Source organism: Oncorhynchus masou, chromosome 31 (genome assembly GCF_036934945.1).
Source record: "Oncorhynchus masou masou isolate Uvic2021 chromosome 31, UVic_Omas_1.1, whole genome shotgun sequence".
NCBI classification, from domain to species: Eukaryota; Metazoa; Chordata; class Actinopteri; order Salmoniformes; family Salmonidae; genus Oncorhynchus; species Oncorhynchus masou.
The window spans coordinates 13,465,114-13,484,504 of record NC_088242.1 but is presented as its reverse complement, the minus strand read 5'-3'; the positions used below and the strand labels follow the sequence as shown (position 1 = coordinate 13,484,504).

Sequence of the window (19,391 nt, the reverse complement as noted above, 5' to 3'; positions counted from 1 at the left end):
TTCTGCTGTAAATGCGAGTATCACATTGAGGTAGTAAGAGTAGAACATAAGCACTTACCCGAGTATATGTCTCCTGTTGGACCATGTCCCCTGCTCCACGTTTTTCACAGTCACTGATATAGATCACCTCCGCCTTGAAAAGCCCTCCGTCCGACATGGTGTCTTCAGTCGCCTACTGCTTGGGAACTCCTCAATTCTGACAGAGGATCAGGAAACCTTGATGAGCCACTTAGATGAGTTACTGTAACCTGAGCAATCCTGAAGTGAACCTCGGCAAGTCCCTGTGTATAACTTCCAGCTCCTAAGCGAGAGCGGGATGTGTAATTATGTCTCTCTCCTGGGTTTCCTTTTACCAGAACACATGGCCCACATGAACTGTACACATGCACTACCACATGCCTCACTGGTTGAGTAAGAGCTTAACTGATACTATTTGTTCTTCATAATTATAGTAAGTAATTTCTCTAGGGGAGAAGGGACACCCGTCCTGGATGACTGTATGTTCTCCATACAGTCACAATTTATTTAGAAATCTTTTATCACTGTCTAAATAAAATGAAACGAAACATTCATAAATGTTAGTGTTTTCTTTCAGAGATTCACTAGATGTTAACTAGATGTGTGATACACTGCATTTAAAATGTAATTATTATGTGGAGAAAACATAATGTATTCTGTCTATCTTTCAATTGTACTCAAAATGGATGTTCGAAAAGGTAAAGCTGGACTTCTACAGTAAGAGAAGCTCTTTTAACAACAGTTGTTGCATAATCCAAACCATTTGGAATGTCTGTATGGGTTTGACTTTTTCATACATTTGCTACAATATCTCTTTCAAGAATGTACTCTCAAGTCCCCTTTAGATTCAGTGTGCTTATTCTGATTATTCTTTGTAGCATTCATTCGTCTTGGCTGAATTGAACATTGTTCATGTGAAAATGGCTTGTATAATATATCTCATTCATTCCATGCTAGCATATAACCTATACCAATGTAAGTTCATAATTGAACATCTGAATGGGAAATGAGGGAACGTGAGTAAAATACTGTCAAATTAATATATAATATCTCTAAAATCGTATATATTTTAAAATCAGCTGTCTATAAAGGGAACTACAGATATCAAAACTACAGGATATTGCTTAGTAAAGCTGCATTTGAATAGAACAATGTCACAGCAGTTTTCAATGGCAAGTTTAACTCTGAACAGCATTAAGTACCAACAACATTAAGGACTGGAAATGGTTATTGCTAGTAAGCAGTATACATGTTATTGTTGGTCCTAATCATGCTAGGTATAGAGAGAATATTAAGTACTGGAAATTGTTACTGCTAGTAAGCAGTATACATGTTATTGTTGGTCCTAATCATGCTAGGTATAGAGAGAATATTAAGTACTGGAAATGGTTACTGCTAGTAAGTAGTATACATGTTATTATTGGTCCTAATCATGCTAGGTATAGAGAGAATATTAAGGAGAACATAGCAAAGAACATTGAGATAAATATCAACTCACCTTTACATCTCTCAGCTTTATATCAAATTTAATTGTATTTGTCACATGCAATGAATACAACAGGTAGACCTTACCGTGAAATGCTTACTTACAAACCCTTAACAAACAATGCAGTTCAAGAAATAGTTAAGAAAATATTTACTAAATAAACTAAAGTAAAAAATGTAATAAAAAGTAACACAATAAAATAATAATGACGAGGCTATATACAGGGGGTACCGGTATCGAGTCAATGTGCGGGGGTACAGGTTAGTCAAGGTAATTTGTACATGTAGGTGTGAAGTAACTATGCGTAGAAAATAAACAGCCGAGTAGCAGCCGTGTAAAAATAAAAAGGGGGGGGGTCAATGTAAATAGTCCGGGTGTCCATTTGATTAATTGTTCAGCAGTCATATTGCTTGGGGGTAGAAGCTGATAAGGAGCCTTTGGGACCTAGACTTGTATCCTGATTTGTAGTATATACTGTATACTACTTAATGTTTGCTCACAGAGTGCACCTGCAGTTTATATTCACCTCCTTGTAACATCTGCTAGTTTTCTGAACAACAGGCTCTTAGATATCCATGTGCATAACTCAGACCTTCATATTCATCACAAAAGGCAACATAAGATTGACTTTAAATAAATAACTTGCAGATTTGGTTTCTCCTGTGTTCTGTATGTTACCATGGTAAAGAAAAAAGGCCTGGAGTTTTTGAACTCTTCACATTTGTATCTATGGTAACCTATTGAGCCAGTCCCTCTAGATATTATTCACAACCACACCTCATGTACTACAAGGCTGATGCAATTCTGTCCATGTGATAATGCAGTATTTTTCTACACGATATAGCCAACAGACTTGCTTCATGGTTGCCTTAACTAAATGGATTCGCTAACTGAGTGCTTGAATTGAAGCGCATTGAAAATGCCATGGGCGTGGTGTGAAAGATTCGCTCCCCATATCAACAGTGACTACTTGACAACTGATGTTATATAAACATTATCATTTCATAATCAGGTGCATTGAAAACCAACAAAGGCTACAGCCAAAGTTTGAGACTGTGGAAATGGACGCAAACATGGATTGGTCAAACATATTTTCAATTTCTTTCTCATTTGATGAGCGTATGACATTTGAAATAGCTGTATCAATGAGGAGACATCATCTCATCCTGTTCATTTGGTGCATTATTAATAATGTTTTGACAGGGATATTATCTGAGTGCATGTATTCATGCATACACTGTAAAAAAAAAATACAATAAAAAATATACGTTTATTCAACATACAATTGTAAGGCAACCAGTTGAAAATGCACAATCCTGATGCAGCTGGTTCCCTTACAATTTTATGTGGAATCAACATATTTTTCTTTTACAGTGTAAGAATTGAGACCACACAAAAGTGGCTGATTGAAGTTGGTGCCAAGTACCTTATTTGGTTTGCCTGTGAGTAGTCCTGTTTTCACAGCCTCTGTGAGCGTGATTTTAATTGGCAATGTCTTCAGCACCGGCACAAAGGTATAACAATTAAGCTTGGATGACACTTCTTCTTCTGAGACCTGTAAATAAGATGGTTACACATCATCAAGATCACGTCTGTGATCTTCACATTAGAAAACTATTCAAATCACATGATCTGAGTTTGTAATTAAACTACATTGCTGAAGCACTGTTGCACGCTAGTGATACACATATTGTGAATATTTCTACCTATAAAGTATGTATTTCTACTATTTAAAAGGATGTTGAAAGAAAGTAAAGAAGCCCTGAGATGTGGTTTACCTTCTGCTTGCTTTAGATATTCTGGTCAGAGTTGCATGAAATAAGCCCAAAGCTGCTCAAGACAATAATGCAGTGTTTTTCCAAATTCGTTTTGGGATGTAGTACTCAAAATGGAATGTGTAAGAACAGAAGATCAATTGAGACTACATGAATATGTACACGTAGGAGGGAGAAATGAGTCCGTCCCTGTTCACATTTTAAGAGCTCACAGTTAATGATTGTTGGCTGACTGAGCAAGAGACAAAGAATTTAGGCAGACAAGTGCATTTTTCTCCTCCTCCATTTGGAAAGAAAACATGTTTTGTATTATCAGTATTATCTAACTACTTGAAATAAATTAATATACGTTCTGTATATACTACTGAAAGAAATTAAGATACATTCTGTGGGTTTCCCTATTAATATTCCAATGTATATGTTAATTAACTTAAACCTTAACTCCACAAAAGTTTACACAATGACGAGGAAGTATGTGACAGGTTAGCATTTTACATCATTAATCTTGTTTCATGAATTTTTACAATAATAGCCCATTTTGACTTTTGAGCTGGCCCATCTAATGGAAATCGCTCAGTTATGCCTCATCAACCTGCTCGTATATGTAGACTACAGTATTCATTACAACAACCAAGACTATGAGTGTTCAATATTGAAGCGTCATGCTTGAATTGGATCATACTTTGTACATAGGATTTAAAAGTCCTGAGGAAATGAACATAAAGTAAATGTTTAGAATCCCTTACTACCAGTTTAGAGAGATGGATCATGCCGGTAAAAATAAATGGCACTGCAATCAACGGTCGTTTCTTTAGCTAGCAGAGTGATGCCATGCCACTAACTTGCTTATTGGGAGTGTCATAATGTTGGTTAAACCAGAACTAAAGGCTTGCGTAATTGATCAACTGCTTGATTAAGTTCTGGATCCATACGTGTTAAGAGAAGAGATGAATAGATGCTAGAACAAGGAGCGGAACCGGAATGAGTTGTGGAACCTCAATCTTTGCAAGATCCCGGGACGAATTTCCCCTCCCCTTCTGAAATCCGAAAGATGTTAACACCTGCGAAACCGTGATTTGTCCAAATAACAAAACAAAAAAAACACAGTGATGAAAAACCCAAACACCGGAACTACTGCTGCTTGTTGGTCCATGCGTCTCATTCCTTCCCGACATATTCTACTGTACCAGTTATGTTTAGGTAGATCTGTCCACCAGAGAGTAGGAGTACCGTATAGTGACACTTAAAGGAAAATGTCAACATTTTTCTACTTCATATTCAAAATCTCCTGCACAACACCCAACATCAACATATGTGAAAATGGCGCATTTCTGTTTTGTAGTAAAAAGATGGTTGCAATTAGCAATTTTTCAGAATCGACACAACTTTGTATTTTACCATGCTATATATAACTGCTGACAAAATAGGTTTTTGCAAACTTGCAGTTAACTGCATGAGGTATGTCTTGGGATCACTGGAGTGTTCTCTTGTTGAGCCAACAGCTGAACTGACAGTCACTGTAAATGTAGGCAGGCAGCTCAGGTTTTGTCCTCGATTTAATGTCGCTAGACAGAAATAGCCTTGTTTATTTCATGCTCTCGTAACTTCTCCATTGCGAAGTGACGCTGGGTTTATCATGAGACCAGAGCTAACTTGAGAGAAAAGACTTCAACAAAGATTGTCACTAGTTACCACAGCCACAAAGTCGTAAACGCATAAAGTATATCTTCTTAAAATGTGATTTTAAACCTAACCATAACGACACTACTAACGTTATTCATAACCCTAACATTAAATTAAGACTGAAAAACACGTTTTTTTCTTCATAATTTTTAAGATATTATAGCCAACATTTACTTTGTGGCTGTGGTAATAAACACTGAACTTATACTTCAGATCGTTCCATTGTTTTCCCTTCTCTGTTGCTCCAAGACTTTGAAGTATGAGTGTTTAGTTACAGCAACAACAACACAACTACTAAGGCTACAGGTATTAAATCAATGGTTGATAGTGGGTTTCCAGTTATTGCTTTCAGAATTGTGTTTGATCGGCACAGCAGCTACGAAAATCAACATAATTTGAAAAAGTGATACAGATATAAGATCTTAATTTGATCACCCTGTGTAGAACTTCCCTGAAATGCAGGAAGTTTTTTTTAAAATGCAGTGTATTTGAAGTTTAAACTCAGGGATTTTGATGGGGATGTTTTCATTATGTCACTTGACGCATCTGAAGTTTCCACTTTAAAATTTTAGACTTGATTTTCCCTTACGAAATATGTATCAACCCCTACAAAAAATAACCATTAATTATAATAATGAACACTTACTGCTGCTGCAGGACTATTGTCCTGCCTTAGCACACTGGCTCAAATGAAGATCCTTCATCTGTAGTGCTCTCAGAATTGTGTTTGATCTTCATTATTATTATTATTATTATTTTGTATTTAACCTTTAACTAGGCAGGTCAGTTAATAATAAATTATTATTTACAATGACGGCTTACCCCAGCTAAACCTGGATCAATTGTGCACCATCCTATGGGACTCCCAATCACAGCCGGATGTGATACAGCCTGGATTCAAACCAGGGTCTGTAGTGACACCTCTTGCTCTGAGATGCAGTGCCTTAGACCGCTGCGCCACAGGGTAGCTAATTGGTACAGCAGCTGTGGAAATTAAACATGCTTTCTGAAAATATACTGGAAATTATTGTATAACAACCTCAGTTAATATCTTGGCAGAGGGCTAAACTGCTTGCCCATTCCCAAGCTTTCATAAGTTCCACAAGAAATTCTCCCCAAAACAAAATGCTGTTATAAATCCATTTGAATGAGATTTACTCTGAAAAAATAAACAAGAGTGCAATCAGCAGCCTTTGAAATGTCCACTCTCACCAGCTGTCCTTATAAATAGTGGAAAACAGAGTAGGCTGAAAGCAATTAGTGACACAATATATCATGACTGACAGACCATAACTTTCATATCATGTTACATACAGTAAATGCTTTTAGGTCCTTTTAGATATGAATTTTGTTAATTACGCACAGCAAGACATTTTATACCTACACCAAAAGTGGATTAGCCAGACACCATGAACAAACAAAGAGATAATAGCAAAATACGAGAGTTGGAAAAATCATATTCCTACCCTGAATAATTCATGCAATGTTATAGCTGAGAAAAAGGAATCTGCTCCCTTGGAGATAAGAGGAGACATATTTTCACAGAAGTCAATTGGTATGGGAGACGGGTTGGTTGTCTCAGATGTTGGTTGTCTCAGGGGATGTTTTTCTCAAGGGTTGGTTGTCTCAAGGGTTGGTTGCCTCAAGGGTTGGTTGTCTCAAGGGTTGGTTGTCTCAAGGGTTGGTTGCCTCAAGGGTTGGTTGCCTCAAGGGTTGGTTGCCTCAAGAGTTGGTTGCCTCAAGAGTTGGTTGCCTCAAGAGTTGGTTGCCTCAAGAGTTGGTTGCCTCAAGAGTTGGTTGCCTCAAGAGTTGGTTGTCTCAAGGGTTGGTTGTCTCAAGAGTTGGTTGCCTCAAGAGTTGGTTGTCTCAAGGGTTGGTTGCCTCAAGGGTTGGTTGTCTCGAGAGTTGGTTGCCTCGAGGGTTGGTTGTCTCAAGAGTTGGTTGCCTCAAGAGTTGGTAGTCACCGTGCTAATTACTCCCAATCTAGAGGGTGCTGTGTAATAATTTGGTTAAAAGTTAACATTTGTGAATTCTTTGAAAGAACTCATTCACCTGGTCAATTCATGTCAGCATGTCAAAACATTGGGGTGAGGGGAATGTGTGTTTTTCATAGCTGTGGGGGGGGGTCTTGTTTGTTGAAATAATAATGATTAACATGTACTTTATAAATCATTAATTAACAACTATAACTGGTTCAAATTGAGTGCGGTACTGTATTTGACTATTGCTATTATTGATTATGGTACAGCAACGTAAGGTTTGTAGCCATTGAGAGGTCACTGTATACAATACAACAATGCAGGTGGGCATTATTGCTCATTGAAGTCATCTTAGCCATGGCCACAGGAAGATGTTTTGGGGTGGGGGTGTTGTCTACGGGGGTGTTTTTCTCCCCCGCTCTGCTGACAAGTATTTTTCTCCGCTCATACAGGAATAATAAAGGCCTCGTCCACTCATTTATTTGTATTAATTATTTGTTATTTGTGATTTATCAGGGGGTGCTGCAGCAACCTCAGTACCTATGATCTTAGCTGTGAACAGGGTGTGAGGAGCATGAGGTAACTGTTGTCTGTTTTCTTGTGATGTGATAGTATAGTATCAGGGCCGGCCCTGAACATAAAGCAACATAAGTGGTCGCTTAGGGCCCTCGGTTGCTAGGGGGCCACTGACCTCCTCAAAAAAACAGAGTTTTAGGAACTCAGTTGTGGTCTGAACTTACTGTTGAGAGTTAGAACAGTAGAATATACATGGTGAAAATTCAAAATTTGGTTGTGCATTAGTAGTGCCTGACAGTCACTCAATTAGCCCATGTCAGCTAAATCTTTTTAGATTGATAAGTTAGTTTAGCCAGCTATCTAAACTTGTAGTAATCATGGTTGAATTATCGACCAGGCATGAAGGGCATGTGCCCAGGGGCCCTGACCTCCAGGGGACCCCCATTGATTTTGTTAGTCACTCTCACTCAGATATCATATTAACATGGCATACAGTATATCATGGTTAAATGTGTAGAATTGGAGGAATTTCACTTTAAAACTGCAAAGAAAATCTCTCCACCCTATGACAAAATGTGTGGAATAGCAGTAGAATTTGCTGTAAAACTGCTACTTTTTCTGTCCACCCCATGGCAACATGAGTAGAATTGCATGAAATTAGTTATAAAATTGCTACATTTTCTCTCCGCCACTTTACAAAATGTGTAGAGTTGCAGCAAACTTGCTTTAAAACTGCAATATTTTCTCAGCACCCCATGGCAAAATGTTTAGAATTTCAGGAAATTCATATTTTTCTTCTCTCTGTGTCAAATAACATTTTGCTTATGGTCCACCCCCCCAGAAAAAGTTCTCCGCATTGTGTTTACGTTTTGCTGTACGATATATTATGTACTACATATTGAACCTCACTTCAATCATTAGCCTTTTTATATATTTTACCCCTCTTTTCAATCTTGTCTCATCGTTGTAACTCCCCAATGTGCTCGGGAGGCGAAGGTTCTTCCAAAACATGACCCGCCAAACCAAGCTTCTTAACACCCGCCCACACCAATGTGTCGGAGGAAACACTGCTCAAATGATGACTGAGGTCAGCCTGCAGGCGCCAGGCCCGCCTCAAGGAGTCACAAGAGCGCAATGAGCCAAGTAAAGCCCCCCTGCCAAACCCTCCCCAGGCTCGGATGACGCTGGGCCAATTGTGCCCTGCCCTATGGGACTCCTTATCACGGGCAGTTGTGATACAGCCCAGGACCAAACCCGGGTCTGTAGTGACGCCTCTAGCTCTGCGATGCAGTGCCTTAGACCGCTGCGCCACTCGGGAGGCCCAATCATTCCCCTTTAAAAACAAAGATAAGTTGTTGTGATTGTGAAAAGAAGCCATGGTCTTGATAGTAGCACTCACGATCATGGTTTTCTACCTCACTTTTATTACAGCAATCTAGATTCTAGAGGCCAGCTACTCCATCAAAAGCCTTCGCTCCACAAATGCACTTAAAACTGAGTGTGAGTGGCAAATACAATGTCAAAAGACATGTTGCTATCATCTCTTAAATGGGGCCATTACTTTGTAGCATTACTTGATGATTACACTTCAGTCACTGTCAGAAAGGGAGCGAAAATTAGGGGTTTAAAGCCACAATAAGCCATTTCAACCAGCCAGATCACACCAGATCCAATGCAGTACTTAACGTTCATCCAGGTTCCCAGGACGTCTAGAGATGCCTTCAATACCTGCCACTAGGGGTAACGGTGAGCGCTGTCACCATTAAGTAGGCTACCATCAAGAAGGCTCTGCAGGCTCCAAGGATCGTGGGGTTAATCCCCAGTGCTAGGAACCATTTTAACCTTACCCTAAAACCTTACCCTTTAACTGAACCAATCAGAATTAATGCCTAAATTTAACCGTTGAGTTGTTCCACAAGAGGTTGGCACCTTAATTGGTGAGGACGGGTTCGTGGTAATGGTTGGAGGGGAATAAGTGGAATGGTATCAAATACATCAAACATATGGTTTCCATGTGTTTGCTGCCATTCCATTTACTCTGTCCAGCCATTATTATGAGCCGTCCTCCCTTCAGCAGCCTCCACTGATTTTAACCCTATCCCAAATCTGTCATGACTTCTGTCGAAGTCGAAGCCTCTCCTTGTTCGGGCGGTGCTCGGCGGGCGACGTCACCGGTCTTCTAGCCATCATTGATCCATTTTTCATTTTCCATTGGTTTTGTCTTATCTTCCTACACACCTGGTTTCAATCCCATTCATTACCTGTTGTGTGTTTAACCCTCTGTTTCCCCTCATGTCTTTGTCAGAGATTGTTTTATGTTCAGTATTCATGTTTTGTATTTGGTGCGCGACGGGTCCTCGTACCCACTTTGTTTCATTGTATTTCATGGTTTTGGAGTTTTGTGTTTTAAGTTATTAAACTACTCCATTCCACCAAGTTTTGATTCTCCTGCGCCTGACTTCCCTGCCACCTATACACACGACTGTGACAACCTGAAAGGAGCAAACAGCAGTAGAAATAATAACAAAGCTTCTCAGAACTCCTGCCAACTATCATTTCAGCCAAATGCCTGGCAAGTCATACTAATGAAGACCTTTTATTGAAAAAAGACAAGTTGAATGCAAACTTTAATTACACATTTGTATGGCTAGTAACTGCTCCAATCTAATGTCTAGCCCCCTAATCTAATGTATAGGCCCCCTAATCTAATGTCTAGCCCCCCTAATATAATGTGTAGCCCCCTAATCTAATGTCTAACTCTGTGGTAACGGTTTCTTCCTACGTTGTTGGCTAACTTTTCTGAGGGGTGAAAATGATTATTGAATCAAATAGATAATGGGGGATTAATTGACAACTGAATTTATAAATTCAGCACCAAATTAATTAAAACAGTGTAAATCATATAAAAGAAGAACCATTCAATGATTCCTTTTGTCTCATGACCTTGGAATATTTAAAGTACATTTTAACTGTTCAGTTACAATTCCCACCATTTTTATCAATTTGAATCACTACAATAACATTTGCCACCACATTCATCAAATCCACTCAACTCTTATCATTGAGGTCCATATGGAGAATGGCTAAATATGTTTTCCTGTCTGGATTCAACCCAACCATTCAGGTCACATATGGAATGTTACCAGAAGAAGAAAGGTGTATTTGTATTTATTGTGGATCCCCACTAGCAAGGCAGCAGCTACTCTTCCTGTGGTCCAGCAAAATTAAGGCAGTTGTACCATTTTAAAAACATTCACAACACATGTCACAAGACACTAAGTGTGTGCCCTCAGGCCACTAGTATACTACCAAATATCGACAACACAAAATCAATGTCTATAGTGTGTATGTTATCGTGTGTATGCATGTGTCTGTTCCGGGGTTTGTGTCTCTTCACATCAAATCAAATAACATGTAAACAGTCGTCTCAGCCAAAAAGGATATATGCTTGATCCTAGGAACCTTTCATTTTATTTTAACTGTGTGTTCTCACATGTTTGCCCCTTGCTCTGTATTTCCTCTGTAGTCACAACAGCGGGTAAATAAATGATTTAAAGGTTAAGGCAGGCATTTCCTACTTGCCAGTTAGGGCTCCTCTTGAAGGTTTAATTACTGGGACTATTGCCAAGGTCATACTGTCCTCGCAGATCATATTTCCCCCACTATGGGGCAATACTGCCAGTCATTTCACTGGGCCTGAGCTCACACAGGTATTTCTCTAGAGAATTCGTGGCACATACCCTGACCAATACCAAACACCAACAAGAAACAGTAATAGATCTTTCCCAGAAACAGACCACCCCTGTTGGTGTTCGTTATAGGTACAGTCACACATACATCCACTATCGACTGAATGTTCACTTTACTCTAAACATTTCAAGATCAAGACCACAGAGAAAAGTATACTTACATGGAATTGCTTGGAGATTATTTAACCCAGAATTGTAGATCTACATTATGGACAGCTAAGCAATTTCTAGTTTCAGGGGATTTGGCATCTCCATTGAGGCTAGAACATAAACAAGTGGGTGTGTCACTTCGTCAAGAGTTTAATTACATCCAAACACTGCCCCTCCTTCAAAAGTAAATATACAAATATAACCATCTGCCAGCTGCTCGGTAAATACGCTGCTGAGACCAGTCTGTCTGTCATAACATGGTGGATATAGGGTTTGTACGCGCTCAAGACAATCACTTTCTTCGGCAAGAATAAGCTTTCCTATTTTAGAGAAAACACACTAGACATTTAGATTAACTCTCAATGCCATGGAGACCGTTGGTTGACTTTCCATTTAGGGTCCCATGAAGTTATAATGTGACATAGTAAGACATTACATGGACCAAACACATTAGAATGCTGAGCTCCTGGCCTCCCGGGTGGCGCAGTGGTTAAGGGCACTGTACTGCAGTGCCAGCTGTGCCACCAGAGACCCTGGTTTCACACCCAGGCTCTGTCATGACCGGGAGGTCCTTGGAGCGACGCACAATTGGCCTAGCGTTGTCTGGGTTAGGGAGGGTTTGGCCGGTAGGGATATCCTTGTCTCATCGCGCACCAGCGACACCTGTGGCGGGCCGGGCGCAGTGCACACCAACCAAGGTTGCCAGGTGTTTCCTCCGACACATTGGCTGTGGCTGGCTTATGGGTTGGATGCGCACTGTGTTAAGAAGCAGTGTGGCTTGGTTGGGTTGTGTATCGGAGGACGCATGACTTTCAACCTTCGTCTCTCCCGATACCACGAAATTAGGGAGAAAAGGGGTAAAAAAAATATATATATATATGTATTTAAAGAATGCTGAGCTCCCAACACGTGATGCTGACCACAACATAATAGATAAATGACTTTCTATACAGCATCTGTGGCAAGTAGAAAATGGCTGTCCCCAGCATGCAGACTGTGGTATGGGAGGCAAAACTCAATAAAGATCTATTCAATATTCAAGTGAGGCAGAAGTAAAGGAAATCATATTTTTTGGACTTTTGAGACATGTTTCTCTCAAAGCTCAATTCAGCATCTACTAGTGAACAGGCCTTCACTAAGTATAGTTCTTTACAGCACAAATTGTTCCATCTGGTTTGAATCAATATCTCTTACTGTTGACACATGCTGAAAGGAGTACGAATATTGTTCTACCAATTCTTCCTGACCTGTAGCCTCAAATGTACACAGCTGAGAGAGGAATTCCAACCGTACTACTTTAATTTAAAGCAAAGTAATGAACAACAGTTAAGCTAATGAAATTCACAAGCAATTGAATTCCATTCAATTAAAGGAAAGTAATTCATGTATTTAATTTCTGACACCCAATGAAATCTCCAGCATCAACCCAACATCAACATATGTGAAAATGGCACGTCGAGGGAACTGTCACTACGCACACCTGGTCCCATTTGATTAGTAATTGTATAAGTCTGCCCTTTGTTCACCATTGCCTGTTGGTTGTTGTTCCAATGTCCGTTGGTCGTGTGAGTACCTGTGCTGTGTTGTTTTGGATTTCGTGCTGTGTGTATTGCGCAGATGATTATGGGTCTCGTCTCGTGTGGTATCATTGTGCTCTTGTGTTATTTACTTGAGGTAGTCCTTGCTCTTTTGTTTGGGTTTCAACCCTGTGTTTTGTATACGTGTTTGTTTGGTCTTCGTCCCTGTGCCTTTACACGGCACGCTGTAATTTAGATAAAGATATTTTTTTACTTACGCATTCCTACACCTGTTTCCCGACCCCTTCTACCAACGTGACAGTTTCTGTGTTTTGTAGTTAAAAAAGTTAGCGGTACCAGTAGTAAACCACTGAAGAAGTTGCTAATGTGTAGCATGATTATTTTTGTTGTGATATGGCGACTAGTTGGTGAAGACTAGATAACATGTATCATAATGTACTGTACAGCAGTAACCTGTGTGCATGCAGCGTTAGAGCTGTCAAATGCCCTGAAAATTTTCAACCTCTCCTCTGTAATTCCCACATGTTTCAAGCTGACTACCATCGTTCCTGTCCCAAAAGACTATGGCATCCTGCCACAATGACTACCGCCCTGTAGCACTCACATCTGTATTAATGAAGTGCTTTGAAAGGCTGGTCATGGCACATATCATCTTCATTCCAGACCTGGCAGTGTGGTGCCAGGACAACAACCCCTCCCTCCATGTCAGAGTGGAGAGGGTCAAACGCTTCAAGTTCCTCGTTGTCCACATCACCTAAAACGTATCATGGTTCTCTCACACCAGTACAGCCTTCCTTAGGAGGCTAATATGACTGGGCATGTCCCCTGAAATCTTTAAGAACTTTTACAGATGCTCCATCGAGAGCATTCTGACCTGTTGTATAACCGTCCGGTATGACAACTGCAGAGGGTGGTGCGGACGGCCAGCGCGTCACTGGGGGTGAGCTCCCAGCCATCCAGGACGTAGATGCTAGGCTGTGTCTGAGAAAGGCCTGAAAAATTGCCAAAGACTCCAGCCACCCGAGACGGGGACAGTTCCTCATGCTCCCGTCCTGCAGACGGTCCTGGTGCATCAAGACTCAGACCAACAGACTCCTAAACAACATTTAACCCCTGGCCATAAGACTGCTAACTGGCTAACAACTACGGCTTCCCCTTACACCTACGCTACTGCCTAGGCTTCCCCTGACACCTACGCTACTTTCTCCTAATCCCTACCTGCATGTACAGTACATATCTATCATTTGGTATTGGCACTGTAACCGTATATAGCATCCACTATTTATTGTGTTTCTTTATTTTTATATACACACACACACACAGTTGAAGTCGGAAGTTTACATACACTTCGGTTGGAGTCATTAAAACTAGTTTTTCAACCACTCCACAAATGTGTTAACCAACTATAGTTTTGGCAAGTGAGTTGTGTCATGCACAAAGTAGATGTGCTAAGTTATTTTTCCAACAATTGTTTAGACAGATTATTTCACTTATAATTCACTATCACAATTTCAGTGGGTCAGAAGTTTACATACACGAAGTTGACTTCCTTTAAACAGCTTGGAAAACTCCAGAAAATGATGGCATGGCTTTAGAAGCTTCTTACAGTCTAATTGACATCATTGGAGTCAATTGGAGGTATACCTGTGGATGTATTTCAAGGCCTACCTTCAAACTCAGTGCCTCTTTGCTTGACATCATGGGGAAATCAAAAGAAATCAGAATAAATATTGTAGGACTCCATGTCTGGTTCATCCTTGGGAGCAATTTCTAAACGCCTGAAGGTCCCACGTTCATCTGTACAAACAATAATACGCAAGTATAAACACCATAGGACCACGCAACTGTCATTACGCTCAGGAAGGAGACGCGTTCTGTCTCCTAGAGATGAACGTACTTTGGTGCGGAAAGTGTGAATCAATCCAGAACAACAAAGGCCCTTGTGAAGATGCTGGAGGAAACCGGTACAAAAGTATCTATATCCACAGTAAAAGGAGTCCTACATCGACACAACCTGAAAGGCCGCTCGGCAAGGAAGAAGCCACCGCTCTAAAAAAGCCAGACTATGGTTTGCAACTGCACATGGGGACAAATATCATACTTTTTGGAGAAATGTCCTCTGGTCTGATGAAACAAAAATAGAACTGTTCGACCATAATGACCGTTATGTTTGGAGGAAAAAGGGGGATGCTTGCAAGGCGAAGAACACCATCCCAACTTTGAAGCACGGGGGTGGCAGCGTCATGTTGTGGGGGTCCTTTGCTGCAAGAGACTGGTGCACTTCACAAAATAGATGGCATCATGATGAAAGCAAATTATGTGGATCTATTGAAGCAACATCTCAAGACATCAGTCAGGAAGTTGAAGCTTGCAAATGTGTCTTCCAAATGGACAATGACCCCCAAGCATACTTCCAAATTCCAAACAAAGCCGAGGTATTGGAGTGGCCATCACAACACCCTGACCTCAATCCCATAAAATATTTGTGGGCAAAACTGAAAAAGTGTGTGCGAGCAAGGATACCTACAAACCTGACTCAGTTCCACCAGCTCTGACAGGAGGAATGGCCCAAAATTCACCCAACTTAACACAAGAAGTGTTAAACCAATCAAAATATTTTTTAGATCTTCAAAGGAGCCACCCGTTGCCTTGACAGCTCTTGGCTTTCTCTCAACCAGCTTCACCTGGAATGCTTTTCCAACAGTCTTGAAAGAGTTCCCACATATGTTGAGCACTTGTTGGCAGCTTTTCCTTCACTCTGCGGTCCAACTCATCCCAAACCATCTCAATTGGGTTGAAGTCAGGTGATTGTGGAAGCCAGGTCATCTGATGCAGCACTCCATCACTCTACTTGATCAAAAAGCCCTTACACAGCCTGGAGATATGTTGGGTCATTGTCCTGTTGAAAAACAAATGATAGTCCCACTAAGTGCAAACCAGATGGGATGGTGTGTCGCTGCAGATTGATGTGGTGACTGTGCCTTGAATTCTAAATAAATCAGTGTCACCAGCAAAGCACCTCCACACCATCACACGTCTTCCTCCTTGCATCACAGTGGGAGCCAAACATGCAGAGATCATCCGTTCACCTACTCTCTCACAAAGACACCTCGGTTGGAACCAAAAATCTCAAACTTGGACCTATCAGACCAAAGGACAGATTTCCACAAGTCTAATGTCCATTGCTCGTGTTTCTTGACTCAAGCAAGTCTCCTTCTTTTTGGTGTTATTTAGTGGTAGTTTCTTTTCAGCAATTCAACCATGAAAGCTCCTCTGAACAATTAATGTTGACATGTCTGTTACTCTATGATGCATTTATTTGGGCTGCAATTTCTAAGACTGGTAACTCTAACAAACTTATCCTCTGCAGCAGAGGTAACTCTGGGCCTTTCTTTCCTGTCGCAGTCCTCATGAGAGCCAGTTTCATCATAGCGCTTGAAGGTTTTTGCGACAACACTTGAAGAAACTTTCAAAGTTCTTTATTTTCCAGATTGACTGACCTTCATTTCTTAAAGTATTGATGGACTGTATCTCTTTGCATATTTCAGCTGTTCTTTCCATAATATGGACTTGGTATTTTACCAAATAGGGCTATCTTCTGTATACCCCCTACCTTTTCACAACACAACTGATTGGCTCAAACAAGTTAAGAAATTCCACAAATTAACTTTAACTATGAACACCTGTTAATTTAAATGCATTCCAGGTGGCTACCTCACAAAGCTGGTTGAGAGAATGCCAAGAGTGTCCTCAAGACAAAGGGTGTCTACTTTGAAGAATCTAAAATATTAAATATATTTTGATTTAAGGCTTTTGTGGTTACTACATGATTGTGTGTTATTTCATAGTTTTGAGGTCTTCAATATTATTCAATGTAGAAAATAGTTTTAAATGTAAAAACTGGAATGATTAAGTGTGTCCAAAATTGACTGGTACTGTATGTATTTATTAGTTGTAGTATATTGATATTGACTAATGCACTGTTGGTTAGAACTTTCAAGTTAAGCCTTTCACTGTAATTCGCATGTAACAATATATCTTGAATTTAAGTCATCCCCAAACAAAGCAGTATGCTGTGTGTCACACATGAGAGTGCATGGGGGGGGGGGGGGCTTTTTCAAATAAGGTCATTGGCAGCACAACCCTTAAGAAAAAAGATTGCAGTCACAGTGCAGTGAGAGTGCAATATAACTACAATATGCTGCAATTACTGCGCCCAAAATACCACAGTCGATTGCAGTTACTGCATTTTTACTGCGGTTTCAAAACTGCAGTCTTTTTTGTAAGGGAAACACCTTACACACTACTAGGTGTTGCATTCCTGCCATAATATGTAAAAACTCTGCAATATGACTAAGCTGCTACTTCCTTTGTTCTTTACCAAATTAAAATATTGATTCCCTTCTTACCTTTCCCTGGCTCTCATTTGAGCTGTCACTCTTCTCCACATCTAGGCATTGTTTATGTCCAGATAAAGGTGAACTGCTCTCAGGGTTACAGAGGTCCATTCGGCTACACACTATAATTCAGATTAAGCAACTTTTCCATATGGAGTCCTAACATGTATTACCCTGTGATAAGTGCCGAGCAGCGCTGGCTTCCATTTATAGACACACAAAGCCACAAATAGCTTGCAAACGGCATCCAGCCTGCAGGGCACCGATAAATATAATGATCATGCCATCGCTAGCAACTGTGCTCTGTGCCCCCGGGAATGCATGGCCACAATTGTATTTGCTCTTCTCTCAGTTCAAATTTGTCCGAGGGGGGTCCCTGGAGCGGCGGTCTCCGAAGGTGTAATGATGACCAAGGACGAGTGTTTTCACCCACTTCCCCACAGTTATTTATATACAGTAAGTCTGTTCCCATTAAACAATTATAGACAATTGCATTAAGAATAATGTAGAGCAGGGGTACTCAACTCTTACCCTACGAGGTTTTCTGTTCTACCTGATCATTCATAACACACACCAGGTGACCCTGGTCTAAATCAGTCCCTGATTAGAGGGGAACAATGAAAACAATGCGTTGGAACTGACTGAGGTCCAGAGTTGAGTTTGATGGGTGTAGAGGAATGGTCCTAATGTGATTAGTCTAATTTGGAGCACTTACTTGTTAATTCTTAGTCGACAAAAAACTATAAGAGTTACAATTGTCATTTCAATGGCAATTGAGTTATTGAAATGACAGGGCGATGCAGTCTCTGAGAAGAGTAATTATTTTATTAAACAAATGATTTATTAAGAAATAACCAGGACAAAGCAATGAATCTTATAGGATGAATAAATAGTGAAGATTTTGTTGGCAAAATGGTAGTGTAAACAATTCAGAATAGAAAGGGAATAGGAAGAAGGGTAAAAGGTTTTGTCTATTCTACAGCATTTTGATTCAAAGGATAAAAGCAGGACGATTATTTGAAAGTCCTAAAACTAACAAAGACAGGTATTTCTAAGAGAAATAAAAATAGCCTAACAATAGAGTAACGGGTACAGATTTAAACGCTCAGTCAAATCACTATTTATTTTATGTTTGTATTCTTATCTTGTATTATTTCTTATTGTAGAGAAGGAACCTGCAAGTAAGTATTTCGTTGGACGGCGTATACCATGTGTATCCTCTACACATGACGAATAGAACTTGAGCTCAAGCTGGATACTCTTCCGTTTAGTCTGCCTGCACTCAACGGTCTTCAGAGAACTCTCCATGCATGCAGAGTCCAAAACAAAGCTGTTCAGAAGTTCAGTTTTCCCCGGTAGGTAGCCAAGAATCGTTCTTGATTCTTAATGACCACATCTGGTCACTGATCCTGAACACAGAGACTGGTGTTCACACGTTCAGTTTATAGTCCTGGGACAGGAAGAGGGGGGGTCTCCGGTCAGGAGAGCTGCGATTGGTTCAAGTGACGGAAAAGTTCCAGGGGCTGAGTCCTCTACCATTCATCGCCTGCATTGTTCTGTGTCATTCTATAGGGTATCAGTTCATCAATGTTCACGTGAATGCGAGAGTACTTTATACACTTTCATAAAATCTTTAAGGGCAGAAAAACATCACAGCACACATTCCAAAACTGTCTTATTACACACATCTCAACACTTTTAACCCTGTCATTTTCAGTCTGTTTACACTGTTTGCTTGAGGAAAAAAAAGAGTGAGGTACTTTGTGTGCAGTCCATTGATTCCAATACAGAATCTCCTTGGCTGAGCCGTAGTCATCTTCGAGGACCCTGCTGTGTTTGTCTCCTGTCTGACTACCGTTTGGTTCAATAAGGCTGATTGTCCTGAACATTATCTTATGCTGGTAGGTGTGAAATAGGCATAAGGGGGAGGAGAACTCCTGCTAGGAATTTGCTGTCCCCCTCTTCCTGTGTTGTCTGGCCAGTGAAGAGGGGTCCTTGCACATTCTCCTTGTGGTTGACATCTGTCTGGCGAAGATGTGTGAAGCATAGAAATAGAAGGAATAGAATTGGAATCTCTAACCCTGGCAATTTGACTGGTAA

At 40.4% G+C, this 19,391-nt stretch overlaps 1 protein-coding gene across 4 annotated transcripts in view; it reads right to left on the bottom strand.

Annotated features, from left to right (window-relative positions):
* mlip (muscular LMNA-interacting protein) overlaps nucleotides 1–17,471 on the bottom strand; it is a 46,465-nt gene extending 28,994 nt beyond the window's left edge. Inside the window, exons 1-3 of one of the 4 annotated variants that reach the window (XM_064950152.1) lie at nucleotides 17,304–17,471; nucleotides 2,931–3,059; nucleotides 59–196 (exon numbers count right to left, since the gene is read on the bottom strand). In XM_064950152.1, coding sequence (XP_064806224.1) covers nucleotides 59–157 — 99 coding nt within the window. In that variant the 5' untranslated portion in view covers nucleotides 158–196; nucleotides 2,931–3,059; nucleotides 17,304–17,471. Of the gene's footprint in view, nucleotides 1–58; nucleotides 377–2,930; nucleotides 3,060–3,282; nucleotides 3,372–11,367; nucleotides 11,437–17,303 lie in introns of those variants that run through there. The other 3 variants (XM_064950151.1, XM_064950150.1, XM_064950153.1) reach the window with 3 other exon arrangements.
* Nucleotides 17,472–19,391: the final 1,920 nt, after the last annotated feature.